Genomic DNA, 22,851 nt, shown 5'->3' with positions numbered 1-22,851 from the left:
TTCTCATATGAATAATGGTTTAGGAAAGAATGGAAATGTTACTGACCCAACACTCATAGAGCAAAACACTTGTAAGTTGGACTTAATGCTCTTGTGGCGCCCCCTGTTGGAGCAGGGACCAACTCTGCTGCTTAGTTCACTTGTTCTTCTGGCTGGCTGCAGTTTATGAAACAGTTTGCATGAATTACTATATTGTTTAAAACATTGGAAACAGTCTGACGTGCTTTAGACGTCAAGAGAGTTCACACAGTTAAAATATTTACTGCTGGTAACTCTGAAGAGAACACTTCTTGAAAAAGACTTCAGCAATGAAGTTTAAACAATTCTTATTAAATATTTGACTAACTTTTGATGGGAGTATCCCTATTTAAAAGGATTAAAGTAATTCTCCAGAATGAATTTTGTGACGAGACAGAGGGAAATATTCTTTTAATTTCATTTTAATGCAGAGAAAACAACGTAAGTCACAAAAAGTACCTTTGATATGTAATGAAATGCATTTATTTCCAATTCTGCTGCATAAATAAAACTATGTACTTGGAGTCAGTTCTAATGTTAGTAAGCTATGTCAATTCATTTCCATTAAACAAACAAAACAAAACAAATATATATATATATATATATAAATCACAACAAAAAAGGAAGTGAGGCATGTCTTTAAATTTGCTACCAGAACAGAAAAAAAATCAATTTCAAAAGAGATCTAACAAAGAGAAGAAGGGCATTCAAAGATAAAATAATAATAAAAAAACAAAACAAATGAAACTAAACCAGAAGGAAAGCTTTTTAAGGACTGAACAAAGTTCCAACTCTACATCACAATTCTCTTCTTCTGGCTCTTAAAAACAGAGAAGCAAACAGCTCTGAATAAAATACTCTCACCATAGGGAAAGCTTTTACCCAACATGGAAGAATAAATAAGAACAAAACACCACCTGTTTCATTATATCCATCCGTTCTTTACAGAAGTGCTTTTTTGTATGTTTGGCTCACTTAATAATATTAATAACATTAGTGAACAAACCAGGTCGATTAGCCCTAGAATGCATCCTTTAAGATCTACATTTTTTCAAACATTTTAATTTTTTTTAAACACATTTATACATTCATAATGTGATGAAAAAAAAGTCAATCAATCCCCTTTTGCTAAATCATGTAATCGAGGCACGACTGTGATAACACAAAAAGCATCTCCTATAAGAGCTTTCACTGAACTAGTTTTTTTTTTTCCTGACAGAATTTTGGTGCCAATAGCAAAAAAAACAACAAAAAACAATCAGAACAATTTGGACATTGTAGCAAAATTACAGTCTCCAATTTGTATTTTAAGTTCTTCAAATATTAAAACTACTTAAGGAAGTACTGGCGCTGACTTGTCGGTGACTCCAGCTGGTTTCTGATTGCACAGTAACCGGTTCCACTTAGCAGCGAGTAAATCTGCGAACCCTTCAATGCCACGTAAAAGTCCTTTCCCGTCTGTGACTTTGCAAACGTTTCAGACTGAATGCTTTTTAACTTTATTGAGGGATCAGTTAAAAAAAAAAAAAAAAAGAAAAAAAAACGAGAAAGAAAGCCTCACTATTAAGAAAACCCATTTTGTAATTCTCGTCCTAATACTTCTGGCCACCTACATTCACCGGCGCAGGATTTGGTTCAGAGATCGGATAAAGTCAGGCTTTTAAGACTAAATTTGGCACTTTTTGCAACACAATCGAAGGACATACACAAAATATACGTTTGATTTTACTGCTGTGTGGTCTGAGTCACACAACAAGCCTTCATTTCATTCAGTAATAACACTATAGAGAGGCAATAAAATGGGCAGTTTTTGCTCAATCAACTAGAAAACCCACCCATTTATTTACCCCTTAAGCTAAACCTTTACCTGTGAGCATTAGCAGCGTTGACCTTATGACCTTTGAATGTTCTGTGAATAAAACCCTGCGAGGCACATTTTAAATTAAAAATAGATTTATGACATTGCACTCACTGGAACGTGGATGCTTTTATGTAATGGTTAGCTACTGCAAAATATTTAAGGGCTTTGACTGTATCCTACCAGGACTACACTGAATGAAAACCCTTTTCTGGTTATTGCTGTAAAACCTGCAGGAAACAGAATTATACAACCCATGTCAGTCACTGTATTTGAGTAAACTACGTAGAACGTCAACAGTTAAGTCTAATCTGAAGTAAAGAAGGAGTAGTGTGGCCAGAGGTTAGCTGAAAGCTAGCCCTGTTAGCTAAACAGGGTTAGCTAAACTTATTTAACTAACCCTTAAAAAGATAAACAAAGTCATTTATTTCTTTTAGAGATGCACCGATCGTCTAGTGACCGGTACCGACAGTGCTTTCATCACGTTTTTTTATTTGAAGTGTTGCCTTGGAAGAAGGTTTATGGACCTGCAAAATTCAACAAAAGTGTTTATGCTAGCTTGAGGTGGTTTTCTGGCTTTTCCATACAAAAGTTAACACAAAAAAGGGAGAGGGAAACACATTTGCCAAATAAGTTCTGATGAAGCTCGACTGGTTCATTTTTTACACTTTTTAGTAATTTTTTTAACGCATATCAATCTGAGCTAAACAAGGTCCTTATGTAACAAAAGCCATAAAAACCAATTTTAGACGTTAAAACTTCCACTTTTAGACCAACTGCACATCAGTTTTTGTTTTATAATTGTTCATAGCTCTTAAATTGTGATTTGGCAGGTCAGGGTTATGAAACAAAACAGGACTGGAAATTGGGCCAAAACATTCTGATCGGTGCATCTCTAATTTCTTTGTCCTTTAAAAACAGATTGAGGTTCTCAGAAGGCTCTTGTGATTCACAGCTTGGAGTAAAAAGAAAGCACGCCTGCTGTAAATGTTAAAGTTTTCCATAGTGTACGTATGTTGGGTTTTCAGAGCGTTTTTAAGGCCTAGTTCACATGTAGCCAGATATTTTGGAAAACAAAAGCATTTCCAAAGCGTTTTGGCCTTCCATCCACACATAAACTCAGTTTCATATCACCAAAAGCAATTCTAAGAACTCAGACCAGATCAGATTTGACAAGACAAGAAATAATTGTGTGTGCATATGGGAAAACGGAAATTTGGGGTTCCATTACAGACTGCGATAAATAATGTGCTAAAATATCCACATATTTGTTCTGATATGATTCACTATTGACATCAACTTTAAAACTAGTACAACCTACAAACCTGGCAAGACAAATGAACGTCCTGATGCCACGTTTAATTCCAAATAGGAAGTAGTGGTCGTTTTGAAGCAATCTGATTGGCTGATACAGGTCTTAGCTTTGTGCTACGCTGCCCCCTATGGGTTCGGCATGTTGAAACCAACTTTCAGTAGCGTATTTGTGCAGGTTCTTGTGGATGAAAACTTCTGAAAACGATCCCGATCGTACGATATTTTTTAAATTGGTTTTCATAAAACACCCGGCTACGTGTGGACAAGGTGCAAGCTTGAACAAACCCTAAAACTCTGATCACATCTTTGTTTAATAAATAACTTGATGGAATCTGCCGTGAGTATATTTGCAAGGTCAGATTTACGTACTTTTTAAAGTCATATTCATGCTTTAAAACTGTAGGATTGACAGAAGGTGCACTTTATTTTGAGAATGACGGTCTGTGTGAAAGGTCTCTGTGATGCGCTGCAATTTCTTGCCCAGCAAGAGTTCATCATTCTTTCCTTAGTGCAAATGCCAACATATGAAACCAGAAGTAGAACTCAGCAGAACCCAGCAGCACCTCCAGGTGGCGCTCCGGAGTCACAGGTCAACGTCCGGCTGTCGCACTACACTCGCTCTCAGAAACGTCATCTCCTGCCATACATTCTCATTTCTCTGTTTCAGACAGTAAACAAACTAACGAAAAAAAAGGTGGATAAAAAAAAAAAACATCTGCCAGTTTGTGACAAAATCATTTCTGCTGCAAAATAAGTTACAAAAAGTCAAAATAAAAATCTTTGTGTACAGTACTAAAATACCTAAACCTAGAAGTTTTCAAACTTAAGAATCGCATGTTAAGTCTATAAATACCTTTACAAATATACATGTTAATTATTCAAATAAAACTTTTTTCTGCAACACCCCAAAAAAAAAATAAAATTCAATGTTTTGAACGCATAGACAGTGTCTTCCATCCTCAAATAAACTTTTTTTTTAAATGTATTTTTTTTCTGTTTTTGTCTTTTACATACATGGCTGTGGGCAGCGATATGATACATATTTGCATTTATATATTTACAATAAATCACTTTCTAGATATAGAAAAAAAGAAACAAAACGTCCTCCAAGTGGCGCTGTTCTTATTACTGAAAGGCCCTGAAATCTGCCTCACGTCACCAGGAATTTTGTTCAGAGACGATAAAAAAAACAAAAACAAAAAACAAAAAAAACAGTTCTTAAGATGAAAAAAAAAAACAAAAAACATTAACACTGAGGAAACCTGCTGCAGCTGGAAGTCTTCGCCTCTCAGAGCTTCTCCTCTGAGTTCTGCTGGAAACTTCTTCCTGGATTCTGTTCATGAGGGAGCATTCTTGTTGTGATTTGCGCAGATCTAGAGGAGATAGATCCGCACCACTACTTGGTCACCTTCAAAATGCCCTTCACGTCCTCCGCGTACGATTTCTGAATTCAGTCCTAGGAGGTTTAAATCCCAGGAGGCACGGAATGGTTTCACCACACGACCGTTTGTAGCAAAAGACTGGCCAGAGTATAAAAATAGAATTTCATTCCTGAAAAGAACGCAAACAGCCAAAAAAACTAAACAAAAACAAAAACAAAAAAATCCTTCAATGTTCAAAGTGTCTGTTGGGGGGAAATCGTAGGAGAAAAGCCTGGAGAGTTTAAGACGAGCTGCAGGAGTATTGCGGGAAGTCTTAATTTCCATAATCTTGAGGAGTCTTGATTCGCTGAGAGGTGATTATTTGTCACAGAGTGTGAGCGGGGGTCGCGACCTCCGCAGCCGGGCTCTTATGTCCGTATGACGGCGTTGCTGGGAGGCTGTTTGGGAAGACAGGGCTCGTCGGGCAGCGAGTCGTGGGCGAACACGGAGTCGTCTCCGGAGGAGCAGGTGCTGTTGGAGTCCTGGCAGGTCGGGGAGTACTGCTCGAACGGCACCGACAGGTCCAGGTACTCCTGTCAGAGGAAGGGTCAAAGGTTACCTGTGGTCAGCTGTCTCCTCTGAGCTCACATGAATACAGGAAAATCACATTCTGCATCTAGAGAACCGCTCAGATTTCAACACATCTAAATTCCATTCACCGTGTTTCCACTGAACATAAAATTGCTCAAGTTGAAATGATGAAAATAAATTGAAAAACATCAATTGAAAAACAAACAAACATGTTTTTGAATAAGATGTTTTTACACTTGGGTGAGGTGGCTTTTCAGCTGTGTGAAAACAGATGTATTTTGCAAAAGCAGCAATGTTTTCACATCACGAGTCACATGATCATCAGTCGGCTGTTACTACTGGAAGAAACAACAAACAGGAAGTAGCAGGAGGATGATGGTGTGTTTTTTTTTGGCCAATGTGCAACGGTATTTTTTGTTTCATCCAACAGTTTGAACACATTTGAAGCATTTTTAAGCCAATATAACAACAGCGTATGGGAAACAATTAGGGTCACTAACTCTGTCCTTCATGTCAAAACCTTAATCTAAGAATTCTGATGGGTTTTCTCAGAACTGAATGCATGAAAGAATGTGAAAATCCATCTTGTTACAGAAAGTTAGTTCTCCTCCTTCACATCTCACATCTCTGTACCCAAGGATGGTGGATCCCAGTTTGCCACCTGCTCTAATGCCTGGATTCTGAGATTAAACTGGGAATTCTGAAAAAATAGTTGAAATTCAGAAAAAAACCCAACCAAACAAAAAAACCAAACAAACAAAAAAACAAAAACAAAATTGGGATATAGAGATAGGGGTCATAACTCTGAGATTAAATTTGGAATTTTGAGATCAAAGTCAGAATTCAGAAGTTAGACATAATTTTGTGAGTAAACTATTAATTCTGAGGAAAAAAAAGAACTTTGGGGAAAAAGTCATAATTCTAAGACCAAAGTTGGAATTGTAGAAAAAAAGTTTAAATTCAGAAAAAAAATAATAAAAATATTGGCATATAGAGATTAGGGTCATAATTCTGAGATAAAGTTAGGAATGTTGAGAAAAAAACTTGAGATTTAATTCTGTGAAACAATGGAATACAGAGATGGAAGTCATAATTTTGAGATGACAGAAGATATAATTCTGAGACTAAACTCTTAATTCTGAGAGAAATAAAATCAGAATTCTGATTTTATTTGGCAGAATTTTAAGGGGAAAAACCACACAGCAGCCCTAAACCTCTTCTGTAAGTTCTTTTATGTAAATTCACTAAAACTTTATGACAAAATGTACATTTGTTTAGCAGAACAATACTGTTCACTTCAAAACCAAAAGCAACCATGGAGCCATTTTTACAGCTGCCCCCCCCTGCCATAACCCTCAACATTCCCACCGTTTATCATGAAGAGAAATAAAGCCAACATTCTGACTCACATCAGTGGAGGTCATGGACAGAATCCGGTCCAGGTCTTCCACCAGCTGTCTGAAGGTGGGCCTCTGAGACGGGATGGCGTGCCAGCACTCCCTCATGATCATGTACCTGAAAGGTCAAAGGTCAAAGCCACCCACCCCCATTACTCTGCAGCCAATCAAGTCAAGTTACCCAAAACGCAAACATCCATTGGTCTGGACTAAACGAGGGTTCGGTTCACTCACAGCTCATGTGTGCAGTTGGCAGGTTTGTCCATCCGGTGTCCTTCTTTCAACAGCTTGAAGAGTTCCTCCACTGGGATCCCCGGGTACGGCGACCCTCCCAGGGTGAAGATCTCCCATAACAAAACCCCGTAAGACCACCTGAACAAAAACACACAGACAAAAACAAAACACTGATCAGAGGATGTGTATCGGAGCCAGGCGTGGACAGGCGGAAATGTTTTCTATCAAATTCTCTTCCAGCTGTATACGTTACAAAGTAATGCAGCGCTACCCCTCCCCCACCTGTTGCTGTCAAGCTTCCTCACAGACATGACATGAATTCAGCTGTTAGGAAATATGTCAGCTCATGAAATGCATGAAACATGACAAACCAAAAGAGAAACAAGATAGAAATAAGTATTAGTTATTCAAATCTCAAGTTTTACTTATTGGACCAAAACCAACGTGTTAAAAATAGATGAACAATGGTAATGCTGTACACTGTTAGCAGAAACAGTCAAAGCTCACAAAGAAAAAAGCTTTTCTTTCTCCGTATGTTTCAGGGAGACAATTAATAATCCTAAATAATCATAACTCAGTTAAAACAGCTTGGTACTCTAGTTAGTTTGTGAATGCAAAAAAAAAAAAAAAGGAATCAAACAGACAAACAGATCAGGAACATAAAACCAAAGATAGTTTGAGTTTGTCTTGTTCTCCAGCCGGACGCCAACACAGATAAACTGCTAGTTACAGAAATAAAATCATCCTCTAGTAAAGTGAGAATACAGCAGGTTCAAGTTTTCCTCTAAAGTCGTCTGTATATAAAATACTAATCTGTAAAAACTCATTAAGTCAGTGATCTAGTAGCTGACATTACAGATATCACTCAGTGAAAATGGGTCGTTTTCCAGCTGTGAACTGATCTACATTTCTACCCAGTTTTCTGCCATATATATTTTTTAATATGCTATATTATCTTATTCTAAAAGAGAATCAGAGACTTCCTACCAGGAACCAACCCTGACCTGGACTCTACTGTGAACAGGAGAGTGTGTATTGACAGCCTGAACATTTCCATCCCAGCTGCAGTCCAAACCAAGCCATCATCTCACTCCCTTTCTCTCTCTGTGGCAGCAGCTTCAGAAAACTGCTGGTTCACTCCCAAATGGTTAAAAAAAACAAAACAAAACAAAAAAACAGAAGGGGGCATCACATAATGGGCAGTCAATTAACCGGGTGTAGCATTGTTGAGCGGTTCATCCTGTGAATCACAATAAGACCCCCTCCTCACTTTAATCTAATTATCTACGCTCCAATCTGCAGGGCGGAGAACGGCCGAGCCGACTGGTCCACCTCCTGAATGAACAAAACATTCAGAAAATGGCTTCGACTGACCCCATCTGTGGGCCTGATCTCATTCTTCTCTTAATTTTCGTTCATTTCTTCAGTTTCAGTTGAATTTTAAAACCGCGGCCACATTCAAAAAGCTGCAGTGCTTGTTTTTTTTATTTTCAATGCGTTCCAGTCGGAATCAGTCAAAATCGTCACGTCAAGAAGTCAGGACTGGAAAAGTTCCTCTCTAGATGCAGACAACATATTCAACAGCTGCATTTCGACTGACCATGAATTACCATAAACAGCAATTTAGATAAAAGGTTTTTGAACTAGAATGATTTGGTTTTTCAGTTGTATCAAAATTTGTCTATTTCGCAAAACTGGAATGGAAACTTTTTTCACAACAAACAAGTCACATGATCAACAGCTGGATGTGACTGCTGGCGGAAATGTTGAAGACGACAGAATGATGATGCATTATGTCTTTCAATTATCGCGTAGAAAAACATATTCTGCTGTTATTTTAATTGGTGGTGTTATTTAAGTGTCTTATTGTGTCTAATTGTGTTTGCCATTAAAATGTTGACAAAGTTTTGTAATGGAAATGTAGCTACTGACATCCACAGGAAAAATGAACTTAATGTTTACAAATAGAACGTAATTATTTTAATTTAATATGCTTTGCAGATCGTGTCAAAAAAGTTTGCCAATTTTTAAATTTTCTTTTAATGAATTTTAGGAAATGTTTTCAGTCAGCGGCTTAAAACCAATAACAATGCAGGGATAAAATCATGGACCTCCTTTAAAGTATGTGGATATGGGGGACGTCTGCGATAGCTGCTACATGTTAGCACTGAGATGCTATTTTAGCCTTGAATACTGATAGGCTAACTCCTTTTAGATCAACTTGAACATGACTATAGTACAGCATCCAATCAGATTATTTTGGAGGCAGAAATTAAATGAACCCCAAAGGGCAAAGAGAATCAGCTTTGTTGTCCGTTGCCGTTAGCTGAAGTTGCTTGTGTGTCAGATTTACAGCCGTATCAGAAACACAGGAATAGAGAAGATCCGCTCTGAACTTCTGTATGTAGAAAACAAGAAAAAGCGAGTAATTGAATTTAAATTTGTTTATAATGAATTAAAATTAATGTGTTAAAGTCTTGATTTTTCTTTCTGGGAATCAGCAGGTGGAAGCTTCACAAACACTGGAGATCAGAAATCAGCCACAAATCTTCAACTGACGGATCTCCGAGTAAAATAATTACTTTCATGGGACTAATAGTGGGAAGAGCTTCCCAAGGATTAAACATCTTTATCTTGACTTAAAGTCTTACATTTATTCAAACTCATATAAAACATCCTGCTGAGACTGCACAGCAGTAAAAACTAAAATATGACTAAACATTTTGCAACTGTGATCATGCCGATCATTTGTTCTTTACAGTTTGGAGTTTTTGACAGCTTAATTTGAATGTTTAGAACCGTGGCCCTATCAGACCGAAAGCCAAACAGTGGAAGGCCCTCCGCGGTGTGAAGAGGATAAACTGGCTCAGAGTGACTACTGTATAAAGGCAGGCGAAGATTTGGAGTCTGTAATCCAGATCTGCTGAAATAACAGAGCAGGCCGGTTCTCCCCTCGGCCCGTTCCCAGTCTGCAGTGATCACACGGCCCCGCAGCGCTGACAGGGGCCCCTGTTTGGCTTGGACGGCTGTGCTGGGGACACAGCGTCTGGCTGTGGATGGCTGGGGGGAAGGCTGCTGGAGCTACTGCAAGATACATCTCCTTGGTGACCTCCCCGTCTGACAGGCCGCCGGCTTTAGATCAGAGGTGACGCAAACGCAGCCGGACGGGGAGAAAGGTGTGTATCTCTGAGAAAAACACACAACCTGAGGGAACACCTTGGCTTTCTAATCTCGACGTTTTTGATTGAGCCTCATAAAATAACATTAACCATAGAATTGCACAGCTTGAAAATACAAAAGTATTGCTTAATGGAAATACAGCAAACTTTTTTTTTGCTCTAGCATGAGGTAGTTTTTCATCTGTATTGAAATGGATGCATTTTTCAGAACTGAAATGGAAACTACTTATTCACGTCACCCGAGTCACATGATCAACAACCAGATGTTGTTACTGGAGGAAATGATGGAGACGACGATAGAAAGTAGTTGGAGGATGACGGCGCAGCAAGTTTTTTTTAATGACTTATCGTCTGAACTAACTTATTCACGTGAGATTTTAATAGTGTTTCTTATTTACTGGAAACTCCGCACTGCAAAATTGTGTGTCATGAGTCACATGAGCAACAGCCGGATGTTGCTACTGGTGGAAACGACAAAGAAGACGACAGGTAGTGGTAGGAGGATGATGGTTTGTTTTTGATTTTTTCAGACAAAGTGCATTTTGCTCCAGCAGAAATCTCACAGCATCACAGTTCATAAAAAATTGTGTGTTATTCTAACATGTTTAATCCACAACACTTCTGGAAAATCAGCGGCTACAATTTTCCCAAAACGCAGCATACATAGCTGCTCCTAAATATAAGGAACTGGTCGTCTCAATCTGTTTACATCCGTCGCTGCTATGATTTTTAATGATTTATTGCATGAACAAGCTCATTCACATGTGATTTTAATTTAATTTGTTATTTAGTAGAAACACTGTAATTGCAAAATTGTGTATTTTTGACATAAGCAGCACATCGACTAAGATTTGCACACATGGAAACGGAGCTAACAAAATGCTGGGACTCCAGCGTCGTTTTGGAGAGTTAGGAACAAACTCCACCAGAAAAGATTCCTAACTGAGGGCTGGTTGACAGCATACTGGAGATATTTGGCACGGGAACCCATCGGTTTAAGTCCTGCGCTTGACGCTAACATGCTCAGTCACCACATTTCAACAGCCGCATTCCTCCCATGTACACATCAGCGGACAGCCGCCATGAGATAGTCAGCTTGCGGAAACTCACACGTCGCTCTGGTGCGTGTAGACCCGGTCGAACAGAGCCTCCGGAGCCATCCATTTCACGGGCAGACGACCCTGGAGCAAAACAAGTACAACAGAAACGCTTTGGTCAGCAGAACCTTTCTGTACGGATCAGACAGGAAAAACGCAACGCTATCACACAATGTTTAACCATCTCCTGCCTCCGCTGCGCGCTCCATCACAGCCAGAGCAGCACAGTGGAGACATTCAGCAGCTCATATTTAGATTCAGACTGGAGTGATTTGCTGGTTTTCAAAAAATGTTATTTTAATTCTTCATCTTAAAGTGATTTTTTTATATATGCAATCACAAACCTTCATAATACTATTAGGATTATTTGTGTATAATATCGTGGATGCACCGATTGCAGTTCTCTACAATCACCAACCTTTACAAAGCATGACCTGCTGATTTTGGCTGATACCAATTTTTTTTTTTTGTCTGAAAAAATTGCTAAGTTGCAAATTAGGGCAACTATTGTCGAAAAGATCAATGGATAAGATCGATTTCACGTGAAATTATTGGACCATCTGGTCCAATTTATTGATGCCCCCTACAAAATAGTAAAGTAGTGGAAGGAATGTTTCTTTCTACAAATAGACAAAAACATACATGCAGAAATGAGTATAAGGTACTAAATGAAATGAGGCCCAACATGAAATATCTCGGATTTATTGCTGCAATTAAATAAAAAAACCAAACACGCGACATAAATGCACGTTTTCCTTGCTGTCCTGAGATTACCCCCCAACATTTCAGACAAAGTATTGATGTCATGAAACTCACATTTGTGGTCTTTTTGTAGTAGTCTATGTTGTGCACGTCTCTGGCGAGACCGAAGTCGGCTATTTTCATGACATTGTCCTCCGTCACCAGAACGTTTCTGGCTGCCAGATCTCTGTGGATACACTGCAAGGGGAAAATATGACAAACTCAGGTTAGCTTTACATACAGGCACGTGGATAACAAAAACATTTTTGCTGCAAGATGACCAAGCAGTACAAATTTAAATGGAGAAGAAATAAGTTTTTCCATTTCCTGAAAAATTCAGGTTTTGGGAATATGAGATTTCTGTTTGACAGCAAAAACTTTAGAGTTTTCCACTCTGGTCTGTCATGAAGAGATTGGAGTTAATCTTAGAGTTAAGGTAAAGATCAACATGTGCAAATTGCTAATATAAGGCAACGTTCACACAGCAGATCTCGACGCTAAGCTCGGACTTTTTTTTGTTGAAATCTGGTGTTTATGCTACTAATTGAATGTGACTGCAGTCAGATTTCTGTGTGAACGGTTTACGACCAACATGTGTAGAAGAAGGTAGACATCACACAGCAGAGCGTCATTTACAGGAGTAATAACTTCAAGTTCATAACTCTAATTTTCAACCATTGTTTATGTCTGGATTTGCCGCTTCTGGATTCTTCTGGTGCCGAGTTTTGACGCATGTCTCACATCAGTGACATAACGGTCGGATAAAATGCGACGTGACTGTCCTAACTACAGAAAACTCCCGAATAATTTTCCAAATTACTATGGAAGTGGGACAATCTGGACTTTTTCATGGTGAAAAAGATCCGCATCAGGTTGTTCAGTCTGCCGTGAAAAAGCTGGATATGGGTCTGCTGTGTGAACCAAGTCTAAGATACTGAAAACTGTTTAAAACGTCAAGTCGAAATCACTCTTCCTTCATTTTCAGTAACACAATGTTTTACAGCCAAACCAGAAAAGAACATTTTATTTTTTAAAAAAAATGCAAATAAATTGAAGCTGAAAGTTAAAATCTTGGTAACAAATCTCTGATCGGTGCAACTTTACTTCCTGCCTTTAACAGAAAATGCTGCATTATTAAAAGTCTAAACCTTTTCCTGGTAATTATCTAAAACAATTTAAATTGTAATCACTTCATTGCTATAAAACAAAAACTTATACATTTACAAAAGAAGATATAGAATGTATCTTTTTATCTGTGTGTCTGTCTCTATCCTTGTGTATTTAGGCTTTAGGAGATGTGACCTTCTGTGAAGCCAGGTACTCCATGCCTCGGGCGACCTGATAGGCACAGGACACCAGGTCTTTAAAGGTGAGCTGCTCATCAGGGATTTTGCAGGTGTCAAAGGAATAATCCATGCCAGGAGGACGGCGCGCCCTGAGGTACTCCCTCAGGTTCCCTTTGGAGGCGTACTCCACCAGGACGTACAGAGGACCTGGTGGGACAGAGAGCATTGCTTTAAAGATTCATTTTGATTCTCCTTTCATCTTCTCTTCCTCCGTCTCTGAGGCTCACCGTCCTGTGTGCACGCTCCCAGCAGGTTGATGATGTTTTTGTGTTTGCCTATCATCTTCATCATCTCCATCTCTGACACCAAGTCTGACAGATCTTTATCTGTTGCATCGTCTGAGGGGGAAAAGGCAAAGCCAAATCAGAAACCGTGCTGATTTCTTTGGGATTATCAAAAGAGGGAGAATGTAATTTGGGTAACCTTTCAGCATCTTCACAGCGACGGTGAGAGGCTTGTTAGGCTTCTCCTTGTCGATGCCGACTGCCTCTGCCATGACCACCTGACCGAAGCAGCCCTCTCCCAGAGGTTTACCCAGGGTCAACCTAAAAACAAAAACGCTTTTAATCTTTAGACTCTCCACTATGGCGGGTTTTAGGTAAACTGATTTTGAGGTTGTAACATGACAAAATATCAAGAAGTTCACAGGGTCTGAATATCCTCATGGTCACAGTTTGTGCCGACTGCTCCTCTCTTACCTTGTGCGAGGAAACTCCCATTTGGGGTCAGAGGGCAGCTCCAGCTCTGAGACGTTGGCCAGCATGGGCCCGTCGCTGGACGACAGCCGAGCGATCCGAACCAGAGGCGTGTTGGAGTTCATGGAGGAGTTAGAATCCAAGGAAACCTGCTTGGGTGCAAAGAAAAAATTATTTGTTATAGTCTCTGAAAACAACATGGTGAAATCTGCTTTACAAGGAGACAGACGGAAAGGAGAAATACTATATTGTTCACTTTGGATCAAACTAGATTTGTTAAAGAAACAGAAATTATTAATCTCGTAAACCAATGACATGACAGCTGAGACTACAAATGCCATCCTCAGAGGAGTAATACTTCCTTTGTAAATTTTAGATACTTGAGTATTGCCTGTATTAAAAAGAATCCCTAAACTTTGAATTCAGTGAATTAGATATGGGCCTTTAAGTTTTATATAAAGTGCAATGCAAAACATGTATTCATAAAAAAAAGAAGAAAGTCTGGGCCTCCCAAATAAATTGGCGCCCTGGGCTACTGCCCCTATCAGCACATTCTAAAGCCTGGCCCAGACTGCTGGACATGACTTTTGCAGCCTGAGGTTGTGTGCAGGATGAAGCCGTGGCTGAAAGGGTTTGGAGCCTGGACATCCATCTATCAGTGACCTCCAGCTCCAGGTCCGTGGTTCTGCCTCTGAGTGAGAGGGTGCGGGGGGCTCCACATCCTCCCACCATCTATCTACCCGCAGGGCGGAGCCCGGGGCCCATTCCTGCTTTTTTGATGGATATGTTGGTGTGAGTCTGCTCGTTCTGCCTCTCTAGCCCTGCAACACCAAGTCTACTTACAACAAGTCATGACTGTAAGAAAATGAGGAGTATGAAGTTAAGCCGAAAAAAAAAAAAATAAAAATCTCCAACCCCAATTTGAAAAGCATAAAAGTAATATCTGACAGAACATGCCTGGGGGTTTACAAGAGATTTACTTTGAGTTATGAAAGAGAGAGGAGAAAACTGGGAGATTAGCCTCCCAAAATTGAAGCAGAGATTATAGAAAAATGCAATAAGAACTTTCCCTCCGCTACCTTATAAGACCATGAAGGTGGAAAAAATTAGAGCAGAATTACAGGCTGCTATATGAGGATGTACTGGACTCCAGCAAGACTTAATTATGTCCCCAAAAGACAATGGTTACAGCTAAACACTCGGCTTTGTTGTTTTCCACGAACTGATTCGTGACGTCCAAGCTTGTGCTTCTAGAAGTATGCAACCTTTCAATTACAAAGCTGGACGGCTGGACCCAAAACAGCCTCAGAGTCGCTTTCCCCAGCAAACAGAGTCCAGCAGGTAAACAAAGCAGTCAGACTAGGTGTTTATATGAGTGGAAACGTTCAGATTTTAAACATTCTCTTGAATTCATGAATAGAGAATAAACAACCAAGTTAAATCTGCCGAAAAAATGAAATAATTTCAAGGCTACTCTTCGTTCCACCTTGTTTTGAGCCAGTTACTCTCATATCAACCAAAATGTTAAAAGAGTTGCTGCAAATTTGAACTCCATCTTGTTTTCTAAGCAACTCCAGCAGAAAAAGACAAAAAAAAAAAAAAAAAAAAGAGAGAAAAGGCTCGTCCAACTGCAGGTTGTGGTGAAGCAGCTGCTCCACTTTGTGTTTCTCTGAACAGTTGAGTGTGAGAGGGAGAGAGTGTGTTGTTACACTCACAGTGAAATCTAAAACTGACACTGACAGTCAGAGGAGGGCATAAATATCCCTGCACTGAATCTGCTCCAAGATAAATGTGAACACATGTCAGCAGAGTGATGCCTTACAGTATCCCAGCAGGACAAGGGGAAGATCCATGACAGACAGGTGTGTGATGCCCCGCTCACTTCATTTGTGCCCTATGTAGGATTTTGTACTTTGACTTTTTCACATTTTGTCACTTGTGATGAACCGATATGAAAATTAGTGATGATATCATTCAATATTATCATGAATATCAGACAAGTTTTATTTGTTGGACCAGTACTAATGCGTTAAAAAATGACTAACAGCCAATACTAATGTTGTTGCCGATGTATTTTGCTACATGACGATGCATCATCACATTACAAACCCAAAATTATTTATTTGGGTTTTTATGCAATACACCAAAATAAAGCAAAATAGAGCATCCATCCAATTGCCATGGTGAATATTGAGCAAACTTTTAAAATGTCACATGGAAGAAGAAAATTAGCCATGTCTCCATCTACCTGTTTGGAGCAAATCAACCAGGCTACAACAAAGGGTAATTTTGTCAGATGTTGATGTTATGCATGGCTACAAAATCAGGAAGTCGCGGTTGCAACTAGCATGGACCACACATCTCTGAACAATGGAGAGAGGTTTTCAGGAATGTGTTGCCATTGGAGAAGTTGTCATTGTTCTGTCATGTCAGCTAGCATCGGCGATGTAACATGCTGTCTGGAGACGTAGAGAAAGAATGGAAATTCTTATGATTATAACAGAGGGAACAGCGAGACAAATGTTGGTTACGTCAAAACTTATTCAGTAAATGTGTTTCCTTCTCTTCTTTAGTGCGCCAACTATTTTAGAAAAGTGAAAAACTACCTCAAGCTAGTGTAAAGACTTCTGTGCAAAATTGGAGAAGTTATTTTGAATTTTGTTCTCACCTTTTCTAATGTGGTACTTCAAAATGTGCAGAAAAACATTGATTGTCTTTGTGTAATTAACTCGGTTTTGAGGCTAAAAGATTGCATGTTTAAAACTTGATCAGATATGTTCCATACAGAGCGGAGACTGGACTTTTATCTTACGCTTTTATCATACCAAAGAAACTGGTTTTGACATTTTGTAAGAAAAAACAACCATTAGTTCCATCTGTCAAATGACAGCTGGAGGAAATGGTAAGGTCTTATTCATAAGCAAATTGAAGCAAATCAATAAGACTAGGCAACCACTTCAACAAATATTGGGAACTAATTGAAGATGGTTTGACTTGATTGTTGGTGAGGTAATATTACCGTTTGTCAAGAAACAAATAACTGTTATTATTTATGGGTATCAGATTAAATGTGGTGGAACATACATGAATGCCATGTGTTTACCTTTTGTTTGATGTCATAAAATCTCAATGAATGAATACTTTTGCAAGTTGCCATGAACTGAATCTGGACTGAATTCTGCTGGAGTTGGAAAGTTTTTCTTCCCCCTCCACTTCATTTTCACCCTGATTATCCGGATCAAATCGGGTCAGCTGGGTGTTTTAGCACCCAAACCGACAGGAGAGAAAAGGAAGGGAAAGCATTGTGCAAATCTTGTATCTACTTTCTGTTACCTGTCTCTTGAGGGGGAACTTGGACAGTTTCTGCACAGGCGGCGTGGGGAGAGTCTTCTGCGTGGTCATCCTCATGCGGCAGAGGAAGACAATGACCACGGCGAAGACGAAGAGCACGCAGCCCGTCAGGTAGATGAGGATGTCGGCGTAGTAGTCATCTTTGCCCGAGTTCACTGCTTCCGAAGTGAGGAGGCCGAGAAACATCAAAGGCACAGTTTAGCTTTTTATTAGCAGCACAAACACACCAGACACTTATTTCTGCGCAATAAAGACACATGCATCACTTTAATTTCAGAGCTGCGGCAAGTAATTGTAGCCGTTTCCAAAAATGGAGGCAATTAGAGTTTTTGACATCAAGCATAAGGGATGTTTTACACTGTCTCTTAGCCTTAAGATGTCTGAACAGATGATTTAAAGTGATCAAAGAGCAGCAGAGGCGTTTAATTTCATGCCTCATCGTTTCAAATGAAGACATAATAACACGTGCTAAACAAATTCAAATTGCTGGTAATGATCCACTAAAATGCGCAGTAATCAGATTTACAGACACTGCACCGTATGAATACTTCTGTATGAGAGGAAGATGAAAGAGACGAACAAGAATCAACAAGAGAGGCTGTGTGGTGAAGAGGAATATACCTGGAAGCACCGTCAGCCAAGCGGAGTGGTAAGCAAAGCCGATAGAGTTCCCCGCCAGACAAGTGTACTCGCCCGCATCCTCAAAAGTTACATTGGTCAAGAAGAGAACCTCTAGCTCCTTATCTGTTGTGTTAATACCGGCCGTCTGTGGGGGAGGGAGAGGGGAACAGAGATGGAGCAGAAGGATGGAGAGAGGAGATTCCATGAGCCCAAAAAGTTTTATTAAAATAAACACCAAACACCTGAAGAAGAGCAGAGGGCCGAGGAGTCAGCTTTGCCACCACCAACAGCTGAAAATACCAAAAAGCACCGTTACCCAGCTGTGCTCATCTCAACAGAATGAATGTTTTTCTTTAATGTGTGTGTGTATGTGTGTGTATGTGGGGGGTAATGCCAACTTTAAATTAGAAAGACATTTGAAGAAATGTGCATTTCACAGCATCATTTATTTCTATAAGGCAGTGGTGGGCACACTTCCACTAATGCGCTAGTAACAGAGCTAATTTTACTTTTGGCGCTTTAGCTAACTTTGAAAACATTTAGTGCCCTTAGCATTCCCTAAATTAAAGTGCTAATTTGCTTGGCTGTTTAGTAAACATTGAGTTGAATAAAGTTTGACATTTATGTTGTAGTTTTGGTCAATGGCACACATTGTGAGAATCAACATGGTTGAATTTAGCTCATTAGCATTAGTTTCCGCTACATACTGTGTTGGTATAGCACTTTAGTGCTAGCAGAACTAATATTTATGATTAGTGTTTTAGGGTTAGCGCAACTAACTTTTTAATTTGCGCTGCCCACCACTGGTGTAAGGTAAAGGTGGAAGTATCTGTGACCAGCTGACAACAAAACTTTTAACGTGATAAATTTAACAGGATAAAGTTGTAATAGCGGCTTGTGATTTTAAACTGAGCCACTAAAAATGCTCTCATTGTCCATTCCCCATTTTGCCAGGACTATAGCTGCATAGAAATCCCCAAATTTGCAACCACATTTCATTGATATATATATAAAATATATTTAATATTGTTAAATTTGAAGCAATTATAACAATCATCACTGAAAGGACAATTCAAGTTTTCTGAAGTGCATGAAGGTTATACATCTTACCTGCTGTGAGATAACTTTCTGTGGTTTCATTTTGTACAAATTCAGACACATTTTTTGAACCTTTAAAAGTGTGTTTTGAACAGATGTTTGCATGTTTATTTACTGAAAATAGAAACTAGAGGAGGTTTGTCCCCATTTATCTGACTTCTAACTTACTACACTGTTCCCATGGGGACATATGGTGGTAGCAGCATCATTCTGTGGGGTCCAAGCAACTTGTCTATTAAGTAAGAACTACAGGCAGAAAATGCTGTTTTACACCGATAATCAGTCGTGTATCACCTCCTACCTCTACTCTGTTTTACTGTCTCAATTTATGTTCAGATATGTATAAGTAAATCAATTTTGTGTTTTTTTTTTTAAATAAAACTTCTCAATAATAATCTTGAAAACTTAGTTTGATACACTGCGCTTTTAGCAAACAGCATTATGAGTACATAAATAAATAAAAACACTTCAATTATGATTTTTCCTACTTTGACTAATGCTACAGCAACAAGGAGCAGTCAAAAGTGCCTCAGTAATGAGCGCCGCTATCACAGCCCCGTGCTGCATACTCTGATATAAAGGCCATTAATATTGCGGGAGAATGCCCTCCATGGGAAATCAATAGCAATCTTTGTGTTTGAGGGAGGCTTGGTCAGTGAGGTTTTAGATTTATGGCACATTTGTGTGTGAGAGTGAGACTTTTGAAGCCATGGCAGCAATTAAGAACGCAATGTTGTGTCTGCTATTGATCAGGGTCAACATGGCGCTCAGAGTTAAAATGAATGATAGCTACTCACTAGCAAGATGTGATTACTTGAACCCAGTAGAGGAATGCGTGTGTGTGTGTTTGTGTGTGTGTTTGTCCTATTAGCAAGTCAAGCAGACCCACAACCAAGAGGAACCCTGCAGGCAGCGGAGAGCGTCAGACGCGGTGAAGGCGGTTCCTGCTAGCAGCTCAGTATTTACCTGGTTTGTGCACCATTAGCCAGAAAGCTTTTTCCGACATGCCTACAAAGTTTGAGGCACGACACCAGTACTTCCCGGCGTCATTCTCTGTCACGTTGGACAGTTTCAGAATACTTCGAGCCACGGTGTGTTTACTGACATTACTCTGCGAAGGGAAAATTGAGAGGCACAGTGAGGCCTTGGAAAGTCTTGGAAGAACATAGTAGCTGCGTTTCCATTGACCATATAATTGTGCAATTTGACATGTCGAAAATAAAATGTCGCTTGGTGGAAACAGGTTAATTTGGGAAAAAAACAACTATTTTTTCAATAAAATGTTTTGGTGGAAGGATGAGGTGGTTATTTATTTCACAAAACATTTTTCTCCATCACACGAGTCACAACAACTGAATGTTGCCACTGGCGCAAACTACGAAGAAGATGATGGCAGGAAGTTGTTGGTTTTAAATGTTTTTATGAACTGTGATTTTAAAAGACTAATACAATCAACTAACTTAATTCACATGTGAGTTCCATAGCATTTCTTATTTAATGGAAACACTGCAATTATGAAATAGCATTTTTTCGAAGTCTGTGAAGCCTTCAGTAGCTGCGTTTGCCTCAACCACAAAATTACACAAACTGAAATTATGAAAATAAATTTACTTAGTGGAAATGCTGCAAATTAGACAAAGAAACTCATTTTTCAATAAAAAGTTTTGGCAAACAGTGAGATGGTTTTCAGTCGAAATTGGTTTACTTAGCAAAACTGCAATGGAAACACTTTTTTCTGCATCACAAGAGTCACATAATCAACAACTGGATGTTGCCACTGGCAAAAACCACAAAGAAGATGATGACAGGAAGCAGTTGGAGGATGATGGCACTGAATGTTTTTTAATGACTTACTAAGTGAACAAAATTATTCACATGTGATTTTAATTGTGCTTCTTACTTAATGGTAACAACCCAATTGCGAAACTGTGTTTTTTTTTTGGACAAAGTTTTGCATACATTTCTAATGGAAACGCAGCTACTGTAAAAAAAACAACAACAAAAAAACAGCAGCAGCTCAAGAAAATCTCATGTTTTCTATTCATATATGAGCTGAGTTGACTGTACAGTAGAAATAAAAGTGCATTTCACTTGCAGTCTTAAGAACTGACGTGTGAACATCTCTGGTGTTAAATCTCTTATGCATCTGTGAATGCATACCAACTACTAGCTGCCCAGATGGGCCTAAATTATTAAACAGCACATAAAAGGAAAGCAAATCAGATTTTAATGTAGCTAAATGAACATCCAGTGTTTGACTCCTCTTTTTCGCCTCGATGTTAAGTCTTTTTCCAGGCACCAAAGATCAATCCCCCCCCCCCCCAAAAAAAAAAAAAAGAACAACAACAACAACAAAAAACAAACAGTGAAAGAGACACTCCTCCCACCTCGAGCTGTGTTTAAATGCCACACATGAGAGAGAGCATATCATGTCTGAATGAGCTGTGGTGAGTCCTCACTGAGAGGCACACACAAGTTTCTGTAAATACTGTTTCAATTATACGGCGGTCGAAAATAGAGCCTGGAGCCTCAGTCTGGGCCGACGGAGCCGTTCCCCCCCACTCCTCCTCCCCTTCACACTCCGTCTCTCTGCCCATTCATCTCCCCATTTCATCTTGTTTTTTTTAAAATTAAAGTCATCGGTTTTTCACACACTCTCCCAGAGTCTGCTGGATGCTTTATATCCAACATGTCTTACACTGCATTTTTTTTCTATTAAAATTTAAAACAATTAAGTTGCTGTGCTAAAACGGATGGTGAAAGAGCTGGTTAGCTGCAATCATGGTTGAATAAAGGGAGGATAAAAAGACCAGGTGGGATAAGCAGCTTGCTAAATAAATCCAGAATCCAAAGCGCCTAACAGCTATTAGTGGATATTTATTCTATGCATTTGTTTTCATACCAAAATCAAAATAGCATTAAGACATACAATGCTCCTAACTGTAATAAATAATTTCAGCTGCTTTAGGAATAATTGTTGCTGTTCTGTTTTAAATGATAGCAATGAAATCATGGTACAAGTTTTTGCTTAAAATTACAAAAATTAGTTTTAATACAATGAAAGAATATCATTTTTAACCAATTTCATCCTGTGAGAACACGTAAAATGCAAAAATGAAGCATAAAAAAAAGAAAAAGAAAAAAAAGAAAAAAAGGTGCAACAATTGCATTTTTCTGGCCGATCCCCATTAGCGACATTTAAAACATCTGACCTCTAAACACCGATTTTGGCAGATTTTTTTGTCTGAAATGTTGCTAAAGTTGCTGAACTGGTAACAGTAGGGTGACTATTAACTTTTCTTTCACATAGAACATACTCCTCCATCATTTCTTGTTTTCTCAAACCTCCAGTCGGTTGTAGCAGACGGTGTCTTTTACTGAGCCGGGTTCTGGTTCTGCTGGAGGTTTCTTCCTGTTGAAGGGGAGGTTTTCCTCTCTACTGTTGCCACATGCTCAGCATGAGGGATTGCTGAAAAGTCAACAACCCAACACAAGCGATTGTTTACTGTCGCTACATCTTCAGCAATGAGTGAATGTGGAAAGTTTTATTTGAAAAATAAACTGAATTTACTGTACTGTTTGAAATGATGGTTTTTTGTAAAGGCGTCTCGAGACGACATTTTTTGAGAATCGTCGCTATGCAAATAAACTGAATTGAATTGATAAAATTTCACCCCGTCTCTGTCTTGTAAAAAATCCCCCCATAATTAGTGTTTTGGCGACCTGTTGTGCTGTTATGACAAATTCCTTAGAGGAATTGTAGGTGAGACAATTTTTTTTGACACATAAGCAGGATAATAGATGACTGCAGCCGAAGAAAGTCTTTCCGTCTTTAATGTTGCTGTTTTTCTTTTTTCGTGTCGTTGCAGAAAGATGTATGAAGACAGATCCAGGGAAAACAGCCCCGTGACCTTCCTTCCCTCTTATTCCTTCCTTCCATTCTCTGTTTC

The 22,851-nt window shown here is 39.1% G+C and overlaps 1 protein-coding gene across 9 annotated transcripts in view; it reads right to left on the bottom strand.

Annotated features, from left to right (window-relative positions):
• Positions 1-412: 412 nt before the first annotated feature.
• The window catches only part of fgfr3 (fibroblast growth factor receptor 3), an 83,255-nt gene continuing 60,816 nt past the window's right edge, over positions 413-22,851 (bottom strand). For 2 of the 9 annotated variants that reach the window (XM_015040594.1, XM_015040601.1), the window contains exons 8-18: positions 17,804-17,948; positions 17,159-17,340; positions 13,835-13,980; positions 13,560-13,681; positions 13,364-13,474; positions 13,093-13,283; positions 11,866-11,988; positions 11,063-11,133; positions 6,774-6,911; positions 6,552-6,657; positions 413-5,144 (exon numbers count right to left, since the gene is read on the bottom strand). In XM_015040594.1, coding sequence (XP_014896080.1) covers positions 4,980-5,144; positions 6,552-6,657; positions 6,774-6,911; positions 11,063-11,133; positions 11,866-11,988; positions 13,093-13,283; positions 13,364-13,474; positions 13,560-13,681; positions 13,835-13,980; positions 17,159-17,340; positions 17,804-17,948 — 1,500 coding nt within the window. In that variant the 3' untranslated portion in view covers positions 413-4,979. Of the gene's footprint in view, positions 5,145-6,551; positions 6,658-6,773; positions 6,912-11,062; positions 11,134-11,865; positions 11,989-13,092; positions 13,284-13,363; positions 13,475-13,559; positions 13,682-13,834; positions 13,984-17,158; positions 17,341-17,803; positions 17,949-19,867; positions 20,013-22,851 lie in introns of all 9 variants that reach the window. The other 7 variants (XM_015040596.1, XM_015040602.1, XM_015040595.1 and 4 more) reach the window with 6 other exon arrangements.

This window comes from Poecilia latipinna, unplaced genomic scaffold (genome assembly GCF_001443285.1).
Source record: "Poecilia latipinna isolate Pla-1442-1.1 unplaced genomic scaffold, P_latipinna-1.0 Scaffold519, whole genome shotgun sequence".
Classification (NCBI taxonomy): domain Eukaryota; kingdom Metazoa; phylum Chordata; class Actinopteri; order Cyprinodontiformes; family Poeciliidae; genus Poecilia; species Poecilia latipinna.
This window is presented reverse-complemented; position numbering and strand designations above follow the sequence as displayed.